An 11416-nucleotide genomic window follows, 5' to 3' on the forward strand; every position below is an offset into this window, starting at 1 on the left:
TTTAAATTCACTCACTATGGCTCTGCTTAATTGCAGATCACTGCCTTGTCACGCGATAGAAATACACTCCCTCCTTTTGGACCACTGTCTGGATGTGTTATTCCTGACGGAAACGTGGCTGACCGCGTGTTCGGGTCCCGATATTGTCAATGCTCTCCCACCGGGATACCTCATTTTCCATCTTGATAGGCCGGATGGGAGAGGGGGTGGAGTGGCCATCGTGTATAGAGATACTTTTGTGTGCAAAGCTGTAGACTGCGGTATTACCAACACTGAAAGCTGTCATTTCTCCCTTGGCATATCTTCTTCCGTTTCCATCTCCGGCCTCCTTTTGTATCGGCCTCCTGCTGCGCTGGGGAATTTTGTGGACTCTCTCATTGAGGCCATCATTCCATTAGCCGCTGCCTCATGCAACTTTGTACTTCTTGGGGATTTTAATCTTCACTTTGATAACCCCAATGATGTGGTAGCAAGAGATTTATTGAGCTCATTTGGTGCTCTCGATCTTCACCTCGCTCATTTGGGAGCTACTCACAACAGAGGTCATCAGCTTGACGCTGTTTTTGCTAATACTGCCAACCTGCAAGCCCTCCAGATGTTGGCCCTTCCCTGGACGGATCACCACCTTATTCCTTTCAGCTGGTTGTTGAAGAACCGGGGAGATCCCGTGCCTAGACAATACACTGTGGAACGACTCTGGTCGAAGCTGCCGGTTGACAGTTGGGTTGAAGAGCTAGCTATAACTCGCCCTGACCCTGTAGATGATCCCAATATTGCTGATCAACACCTGGCTAATTGGCTCACTAACTCTCTTGATCTACTGATTCCTAAAAAAAGCAGGCTTATCAGGGAGAGAAGAATTGCTTCTGCCCCCTGGTACACCCCGGAACTGCTGGCGGTAGTGGAGGAAGCAAGGAGCACTCTTGATACTGGAGGATCAGTGGCAGTGATCCTCCTGGACTTGAGTGCTGCCTTTGACACCGTGAGTCACCAGGTGCTCCTCCAACGCCTGTCAGAGGTAGGTGTCTCAGGGACGGCCCTGAAATGGTTGGGATCCTTCCTCTCCAACCGTTTCTACCAAGTCTGGGAAGGGGCAGAGCAGTCTTCCCTATTCCCTCTTCAATGTGGAGTCCCACAGGGCTCTTCGTTGAGCCCTACTTTGTTCAATGCATATATGACTCCACTTGAAAGAGTGGTAGCCCCTTCGGGGTTGAAGATCATCAGCTATGCTGATGATACTCAGCTGGTGGTGGGCCTCACTCAGCTGGCGGAACAACCCAACTTGTTACATGACTGCCTGGCTAATGTCTACCAATGGATGTCCAACTCGGCTCTTAAGCTCAATGGAGGAAAAACTGAGTTGATGCTCTTGGGCAACTCCAGTCCCTCCATCATTGCCAGCTGTTGGCCCCGGTCTCTTGGCGATCCACCATCTCCCAAGAAGGAGATCAAGTCCTTGGGAGTATGGTTGGAGGAAGATCTGTCCTTTAGGACCCACGCCAGAAAGACCGCGGGGGTTTGCTTCGGTCTACTGAAATCAGCCCGAAAGGTACTACCACTGCTTCCGGATCCAGCTAAGAAGCTTTTGATGCGTGGTTTAATCCTTTCAAGGCTTGACTTTGGTAATGCCCTGTTTCTTGGTGCCCCTGAAGCGACCTTTAAAACCCTCCAACAGGTGCAAAATGCAGCTGCCAGAGTTTTGATGGAGATCCCTAGAAGGCAGTCCGCTGCCCCGGCCCTGAAAGCACTTCACTGGCTCCCTGTTAAGGAGCGGGTGAAATTCAAGGCGTTGTGTACGGCCCATAAAATTCTACATGGCAAAGGCCCCCCCATCCTTTTTAATATGGCCCGTCCTTATAAACCTCCACGCCTTCTGCGCTCGGACCAGCAACATCTTTTGCAATCTGCGAGAGTTAGGAGAGCTCGGACTGGGGGCAGGCGTTTCTCGGTACAGGTGGCATCTCTGTGGAACTCTCTGCCCCTTAAGATTCGCTCAGAGCCCAAGATCCTATTATTTAGGAAACTCCTTAAAACCTACTTGTTTCCACAGTAGTGAGTAATCGAGTTCCTCCTTCTTTGGTCTGTCGCGCCGGGATGCCCCCGGGTAAGCTGAGCGCGTTACAAGTTTCATATAATAATAATAATAATAATAATAAAGTTCTTTACATAAATTATAGTTAAAAACAGGTGGAACCGAGTTCCTAAGGTTTGGGAAGCTCTGCTCTCTTCTTCATCATTTTTACAGATGTATGTACATCTCTTCATCGATGTTCAATCCCATGGGTGCTAGGGTTCCTGCCTGGAGGATGAATCTCGATTCTGCTCTTCGCAGTGCCATCTTTCTATCTCCTCATCTAGGGTTTTTGGGGACTGAGTCCAGAGCAAAGTACTTTGCCTGGGTCCAGTCTCCATCATGATGTGAATTGAAATGCCTCGCTGTACTGTATGAAAAATCCTTATTCGTGATGGCACGCCAGTGCTCCAGTATCCGTTTTTTTTACGGGGAACGTTGTCGGCCCAATGTACCATTTGTTGCACTGGCATGTCACCACATATATTACATAGTCTGTACTGCACTGGATGTTTATACATATAAATATATATATATATATATATACACACACACACACACATATACATATAATGTGTGTGTGTGTGTATATATATATATATATATATATATATATATATATATATATATATACATGCAGTAGGGTAAAACAATTACTCTTCTGCTAACCTCACCTTAAGAGTACCTTTTGCTGCTTTTAGTTGAAAGGCATTGCCAAGTCACGTAAATATCTGTTCCCATGGAAGACCCAGTCAAAAATTAGCCCAGTTAATTTCATATGTTGTCCAATCAAGGAATGCACTAGTGTCTAAAGCAAAGTATCCTTATCAGTATATACTACCCCATATAAATCCAGGTGTATAATTTTGTTGGGCTGTCGGCAACAGCAGATACGTATTCAGTATTAGACCTTAACACAGCATTGGGGTACACCTTCTAAGTCCAGTAAGAAGAGAAGAAGCTGCGGCCTTGAATACCTAAAAGCGACCGTAAAGCATACCATACGTCTGCGTGCCCAGCTGTTCCATAATAGAAAAATACTTGGTGGTCATAAATATTGTCAGCAGTGCGGGTAATGCTTACCTGCAACCGTCTGCTGTCCTAAAAACGTAAGTGTCAGGTCGCACTCCGCGGAATCCAGATGCAGCAAGAATGGTCCACCTCCTGACCTCACCAACACCCTGATAACATAACATAACATAACATACAGAGTGTTCGAGTGATCGGGCGAGGGAAGGATAGGAAGGGAACAGTGGGGAAGGGAAACCTGCAAAACAAGGTACACGATTAATACTCACATATACAGTCTACTCTCATATTATCTCGCTAATTCCTGTTTATTCACCTTGAGTAAGCACCTTGATTTCCCTGCTCTTGCAAGCATCACATCAGTCTCTCAAGTCACTTCCCAACCTATGCAGAATAAAGAATAGATCGTTCAACGACTAAGATATCCTGTAGATGGATGCCAACATACCCCTAATTCCAAGAATGCAAACTGAACAATGTAGAAAACTCATTTCCCTTCAAAGAAACTTCACAAAGCTGGTAATGGCTTCAAAAGTAAAAAAAGAACAAGTACTATATTGCACCCAAACTTCTAATGTCCAAAGAATAGTTCCTTCCTTATTTTTATCCAAGAATCAGAGTCACAGTACAACGTGGTTGCTTCACCACACCTTCAGCTCTGAATATAACAAATCCGGCAAGCCAAAATGTCTTCCAAACACGGCAAAGCGTAGTTGTGACCACCGCTTTCCGCTTTGGCAATTGTAATCCACAAGAACTAGTAAATTAATCCTTAATGAAGGGAATATCCGCTCCCTTTCTTCGTAACGTTAATGCGTGGTGCTAACCACAGCATCCCGCTCTCTCCAACAGCCGGCATACAGTAACGGCCGTTACTGTATGCAAATGCCAAGTCCACGATGCTCAGACGGGAAGCTTTACCGCCTCGCACCCCGCTCACCTTAGCTTAGTAGCGGACTTCCCCGCGGTCTCCGTATGAAGCGGGAAACGTCTGCCACTACCGAACACTCCTGCAGCCTCGGGGTGTATCTGGAAACCTTCTGCCTATGACGAGCCAAAGTCCTCAAGCACGCCGGTGCCTCATCTCTTCCTCCTACAGGGAACTCGTAAACTGGAACAAAAACAACAAATCACGCACAACGTTATCCGTGTCAGCCCTCCTTAAGTATCGTGCATCCTTGCCCATGCCTCCTGGGATTTGTAGTCTTAGGGGGGCAAGGTACGCGCGGCTGCGCTAGAACCTGACAGTAAGTTATCCCAATTCAGTCTCCTTGCGGCATCTGAATTTAAATTCCAGTAGTAACCATGGCATTGTGTGGAAGCAGAAAGAGGACGTTCCGAAAGTCTTGACTAGATCGCGGTCGCAATCTTTGAACATTGTATCGGTGATGCATTACCAAAAAGGAAACGATGGAGCGGACAGACTACAAAGTGGCAACATATTACAATCTGGTGTGTGTATGTGCCTGAGTATATCAAGAAAGTCTCCACATATTATATAAAAAAGCAGTAGAAAACCAACATTCACAATGGTACCATATAGAAAAATAGAACTGGACTAGGCAGCCCCTCCCATGTTTAACAAGTATGCCTTGAGTATGTCCAATTGTCAAAGAGTCGTAGATGGAGATCAAAGGACACTGTCTCCCATGGAATCCGGATTCCACATCAACCTATTGAAGCTCCCATGCGATGCAATTGGCAGTGAAAGCCTTTCTACCCTCTAACAAGGGAAGACTACTGAAGGTGTTCACCATTTGGTACTTCAACAAACAGGGCTGGGTGGGGTCATTGACCCTCTGTCAAGAGGTCCTGCGCCTCTGGACATGGCTAGAATGTCAGGGCATTTCCCTGGTGGTTCAACTCCTGGCAGGCTCTCTGAACGCCAGAGCAGACAAACTTAGCCGAAGATACTTAGCGGATCACAAATGGCATCGCTAAACTGAGGTAGTGCAAGGTCTCTTTCAACAGTGGGGTGAGCATTAGTTAGATTTTTTTGCCATCGCAGAGAACGAGCACTCTCGCTGGGAGATGCTTTTTGTCTTTGGTGGAGCTCCGGCCTCCTGTATGCCTTTCCCCAATACCTCTCCTGCCCAGAATTCTCAAGAAGATCAAGAACAACTGGGCTCAAGTCATCCTTGTGGCTCCGGACTGGACTTGGAGCCTCTGGTACGCCAAGCTGTTGAGCATGTCCATCGTTTCTCCATTCAAGCTGCCCCTTCAGAAGGGTCTCCTGTTGCAACTGGAGGGACGGGTTCACCACCTGAACCTATCAACACTTCTTCATGCGTAGAGATTGAGCGGCGACACTTGAAAGCTTTTGCCCTTCAGCTAAAGTCTTTAATGTTATCTTACTAGCTTGTTATCCCTCCACCAAGATGGCATACGCCGGCCGCTAGAAAAAAATTGGGGCATGGTGTACAGAAAAACAGGTTGACCCCCTTTCCCAAGTTTTCTTGTTTGTCCTTATCCTGGCCCAGCAGGGCTCTGCCTTGGACACATCACAGGGTTATTTACCTGCTCGCTCTGCCTTTCTGCATCTGCCAGATCAGCCTTCCTGCTTCAAGTATTTATTGTAAATGGATTCCTTAATGGTCTGCAACACATATTTTCTCCAGCTTCCTTCGTTATGCCTCAGTAGGACCTTTACTTGTTATTACCTTTGGAACATATTGGGCTCAAATCTTAATTTCCACCATGACCGGTCACGTTTGCACTTGTCCCGCTCCTGGCTCTGCTGGTATGACCTTTGTTCATGACCTTCCAAAAATAATCTGCAGATATTCTGTCATTCCACTACTGCTTACGAAACATGCTTTGGCACTTCATTGGACAGTAAAACATATTCCACTGATTCTTCATGGTTGAAAAACATGATCTATTGTGATAAAACAAGCGAAGAATATGCGATACCACAACCTCGTCCTTCAGACTTAAACCCCTGCTAGACTACCTACTGACATTGAATAATGATTTATCAGACTGACTTGCTAATCCTTTTTGTTCAATGTCCACCCTACCTAGGCTCTTCTGTGTCGTGCTAAGTTGGTCGCTTTGTATGTTCACCAGATTGTTGATGTGTTACGTGACAATGAATCTGTCTTCATAACCATTGGCATTATGTTGATGTGTTTTGTTGTTGAAATGAAAAACGATAAAGTTAAAAAAATAAAAATAATGTGCGCTACCTTTGATCCGCTTCATACTTACCCTCAGGATCCTCACCATCAAGACAGCTTTTCTGGTGGCAATTACATCTGCCCGGAGGGTGCGTGAACTGCAGGGGCGGTCATCCCAGCCTCCGTACATCTTTTTTCCCCTCCCTACCCCCCCTAGACGAACTTGTCCTTCGGACTTGATCATCCTTCTTGCTGAAGGTAGTAACCCAGTACCACATAGGCCAGTCCATCACTTTGCCTGCCTTTTATGCTCCGCCTCATCCCTCTTAGGAACATGAGACATACTGACTAGAGAGCATTGTCGCTCTATCTTGACTACACTGAGCATTTCCAGATGGACGATCAACTCTTTGTGGGGTATGTCGGAGCCTAGAAAGGGAAGACCATGCAGAAAAATGAACCATCTCCTGATGGACTATACTCTGCATTAAGAGCTTCTACACATTAGCGAAGAAGCAACCCCCAGAGGGTTTGCATCCTCATTCCACCAGGGCAAAGGCTGCGACCACTGCATTGACATGCGGAGTTCCGGTCCCGGACATTTGCCAGGCAACAATGTAGGCCTCACTGCACATGTTCACCAAGCATGAACAATCCGTTCCATCTGGACTGGCACTTTGCCCATTCGACCCTGCAGGACTTTCTGGTTTAAATCTGCTTTGCAGGCCCTTCTCCAGTGAGGTATTGCGTGGGTATCTATTCTAAGGTAAGGAAGCAGCAGCTTCAAGTCTCTATCAGATGAACAAGTTACTTACCTTCGGCAACACCTTATGTTGTAGAGATTGTCTATCCGCAGATTCCTCACTGACCCTGCCATTATCCCGGCTCTGCCAACAGATTTCTAGACCAGGGCTATTCCTCTTTTCAGGGCCCTAGTTCCACACACCTGTAGTCTGTGTTCTTTGTGGCTCCTTGTGTGGAAAGTCATGAAAAGAAGCGGACTACATCTCACTGGGGTGGCACTTGTATAGGCACTGCGCATTTCACTTCTGGCATGGTTGATGCCGACAATACCATGTGGAGCCAATGTACACTACCTACTGGCACACAGGGTTACTCCTCCTGGGCAAAAAAATCCAGATCCAGTCTGAAGCCTGGGGATAATTCTAGTGTAAGGAATCTGCTGCTAGATAAATTCTCTTAACAGATAAGGCATTAGCGAAGGTAAGTAAATTGTTCTTTTAGTCCAAATATATTTTCTAAAAATAGACTTAATTTCTTTGCCATGTCCACAACTACGCAGCTGCTATTGTTATTGCATTGTGTTGCTGTGTCATAATATTGGAAATGCCCATGTGCTAACAGATTTGTGTATTTACAGGAGGATCATCGATTTCAATGAAGAAGATCAGGAAGCTGGGACATCAAAAACCAGCCACAAACCTATCCGCTTTTCTGGTCCTTCCACCAGCACTCAAATTAAAATCAAGAACTCAACTGCAGTAAAAGTGCCTGCCCTGGACATTTCCAGAACTCCTTTGCGTGTTGCAATTCCAGTAAAGCGATCCAGCAATGGTGGTTTGGTACTGCACAAAACAGTATTACAAACCCGTCCTGCTAACAGCAACATGGTGCCTTCCAGCAGTGTGAATTCTTCTTGTGCAGAATTGACCTCGAAACAGACTGCTCCAGGGAGCTGTAAGACCAACTCCTCTACTACCATTTCTCCACTGTCCTCAAAGAAGCCCACTTTGAATAGGATTATCAGGTTGAAGCGAACTCCAGTGTGTGCAGATTTGTCTCCCTTACCGACCTCTTCCACCTCTTTTTCAGTCTTGTGCAAAGAACAGGAACTTACATCCCCTCCTGTTCCAATGTCTTCTCCATCTACAGCACAGGGAGTCTCTCCCCACAAAGCAAACACTGATTTAACACTTGCTCTTATTAACGTCAGTGAGAATCTTGATCAGAATGAAACGGATAGTAGCTCTTAGTAAGTACATGCCATCAAACTCTAACTTTTGTCATTTTTATGGATTTCTCATTAGAATTTTTTGAGGCAAAGTATCTTGATGTGTAACACATGCAGTTTTAGTACTACGTTTATAAGAGTAACCATTCTTTGCTTCTGGATTGTGTTGTGCTTCATTCAGATTTTTGAACAAGAAAAAATATGAAAAGTATTGTCCTTAATTTAACTATAAAGCCCATGACCTTGAGGTTCAGATATTAGGTGAAATGCAAGTGTGTAAGAAATTGGTTTACTGGTTGACTGGAGTGTGAGCCTGGTCAAGCAGCAATCACAGTCCTGTCAAGTTAAGGCACAAGCAAATCTCAAACTATCCTGTGCTTAACCCCCTGGTAGCTTGGCACAGAGCAGTCCTGCTAAACGTAGAGGCAATATGTAAGGTATTTGTGCAACACTTTAGACAGTAAAACAGTGAAACTACCACACACAAGGTTAGCAAAATGGAGCTGAATTTAATAAATCAAGCAAGACTGAAACTACAGAAATCCTATCTGTATAACCTGAGTTATGAAGTTTTGAAGAATAAACCGCAAATTAGTGCCTAAAAACTTAAGGTATCAACCGCGGCTCTCTTGTTGCGCTGGAATGGCTCAAATCATAAAGTTCAGGCCGACCGCAATGGAGCACAGGTCGGATGCAAGTCCCAGATAATTCCTGCTGAAGTTTAACCTTCTCAAGTTTTGTGCTAAGTGTAAGGAAATGCCTCTTTGTATGGTCGACTGATGCTGCTGGTTTTTCGACTGAGTGTGCTGAGGCCTGATCACCAGACCTCTGTGCCAGTGCCCTTACCCTAAAAGTGTATGTTGAATTGGCCATTCCCAATTGGAAACGGTTGACCTACCTCTAAGTCCCTAGTAAATGGTACCCTGGTACCCATGGCATGTAAGTTAGAGAGGGTACCCCAGGGCTCGCAGCTTGTACTGTGCCTCCTTGCCGGTACCCAAAGTAAAACAAACTAAGTCTGCCATTGCAGAATGGTACAGCAGTCGTGCACTGATAGCCTGACTTTGACATTGAAAGCAATGGCATAGCCACCACTCCCCCTGGACATGTGTGTAAGACACCCTTCTGGCAGGCCTAAGGCAGTGCGCAACATATTACGAATGCAGGCCATCTACTATACATGTCCTAATAATAAAAACAAACAACTGCTGTTTTTACTGTGGAAAGATTTGAGCGACCAGTTGGCGAGTACAAGGTTACAAGCAGAACCCCTCAGCTGCACCGAATGGTACGACCAAAGTGGGCATGCAAAGGTATCAAATAACTCATTACATTAAGCCCAACTTGTATCTCAAGTCGAAATTAATGTAACTTGTTGCAGTGCTACTTAAGCAAAGCTGCCGCTTTGTTGCCTTTTAAAACTCCTGCACCTTCCCGGGCACACGTGGAGCCTGCTCGACAAAACAGCTTTCTGACCTCCTGGAGAGACGTGGTAATGACTCAGGAACGAGAATAATGAGGGATTGCAGGCCACAGAAATGTTGTCTCCTTCCTGCAGGATGCCACTTTGGTATTAGTACTAAATGCTAAGCTTCAAAGGTGAAGCCATATTTGAAGGGCAGATGTGTAGCACCAAGGGGGAGGGCTCCCCCATTGTTGAGGTAGATATTCTGGCACAGAGGGGAAATCAGTTGACGAAACCAGTTTCTCCAGGGGCGTGTAGCCCTGAGGTAGCCACACCACAGGGAGTGGGCTAGGGAGGTCTGTAGACTAGGAGAGGAGTCTCGCCATCTTGGAAGTGTGCAGAATAGTGAATCCTGGGATAGTCATATGAGACACTCCACAGGAAGTGATCACTAGGTGAGAGGTAACCTGGTAGCCCATTGGCTACCAACGGCATACCGCACAGAGGGCATTTTCCAAGTATAAGAGGGGCACCACTGGCACCCAGACCTCCGATCTTAATGAACTTGGAAGAAGGACCGAAGAAGGATTGCCCTGCTGTACCCAGGGACCAACAAAGAGAGGTTGCACTAATAAAGACTGCACTTGCTGGCTAGCAAAGAGAAAAACCATGCAGTTAAGCCAAGAGAATTTCCAAGGGCCAGCTGACTGGCCTCCTGTTCGCACCTGAGGGACACAACAGCTGAAGGAGACTGCTGGGGTAAGTTGGTAGCCCAAAGTCTTCAGGCCGCTACCACCGCCGTCATACAGCACCGACGACCAAGTGACGCACAGCGTTGCACCGGAGTTCACTTAATCTAGGCGTGTCGTCCGAGTTGCTGGGACCCTCAAAATGTGAGTTATCGACTCTGGAAGGATTGGCCTGTGACCACAACAATGGTTGACTTGTAGTCCAGTGACGGCTGGACCAGAGCAGAGAGGACTTCGTGGGACATCAACCCTGCACCAGGACCCTCTACCCATCTTCTTTGACCGAAGAATCCCTGCAGGAAGACCCCCATTGACCATGTTGCATCCACAGCATCCTTGGAGCATCTTCAGCATCCTTCATCTGTTGCATCAGGATCACTCCATAGGAATCTATTGCAACATGGATAAAGTACCTGGAACTGTTGAAGTACTACTTCTTTTGTGAAGGTAACTGTTTTTGAGGACCTTGCTGGTTCCCCTGACTAGCTCCCTGCTGGAGATGGTAGCCCCAAATACTCCTAACCGACGACATTGACTCTTACCTAAATTTTCCTTGAAAAAGCTTGTAAGTGCTCAGTTTGTTGACTTTGCCAAGGCTTATTTTTGGTTGGGTAAAATTGCTTTGATTTATTATTGCTGATAAGATCTATATCTGCAGAACCCTCCAGTGGGTCTTTTTCATTCTAGTGTCTAAGTTTAAAAAAAATAGTCTATTTTTATAAATTGGTGTTGGCTTTCTTGAGTGACATGTCAATTTCTTCAGTTATTTTGGTGCCGTTTGAATTCTCAACACTTGTTCCTCTGTGCAAGACCTGCTGCTCAGTACCACAGCTACCCAGGGTTGAGTGGAGGGTATTAAAGATGTAACATACTGGACCTAAAGTGGTTGGTAAGTGTATTACACTGTGTGGTCGCACAACCACACCATATAATAGACCCAATTTCCTCTCCCTAAGTGTCTTGTTCACGTTGCAGAGGGTCACGGGGAGCAAGGAGAGCATCGCGGGAGGTAGTCGGTTTGGTGAGAAGAGCCGTCAAGGAGTTGCGGACGTGCGGGCTGGAGCTTTGCAT

The 11416-nt window shown here is 46.1% G+C and overlaps 1 protein-coding gene across 3 annotated transcripts in view; it reads left to right on the top strand.

Annotated features, from left to right (window-relative positions):
* Positions 1-11087, top strand: part of KCTD18 (potassium channel tetramerization domain containing 18) — a 317171-nt gene extending 306084 nt beyond the window's left edge. For all 3 annotated transcript variants that reach the window (XM_086955463.1, XM_086955462.1, XM_086955461.1), the window contains exon 8: positions 7601-11087. In XM_086955463.1, the coding sequence (XP_086811589.1) occupies positions 7601-8213 (613 nt within the window). In that variant the 3' untranslated portion in view covers positions 8214-11087. The remainder of the gene's footprint in view (positions 1-7600) is intronic.
* Positions 11088-11416: the final 329 nt, after the last annotated feature.

The sequence above is a fragment of the Lissotriton vulgaris genome, chromosome 2_1 (genome assembly GCF_964263255.1).
Source record: "Lissotriton vulgaris chromosome 2_1, aLisVul1.2, whole genome shotgun sequence".
NCBI lineage: Eukaryota > Metazoa > Chordata > Amphibia > Caudata > Salamandridae > Lissotriton > Lissotriton vulgaris.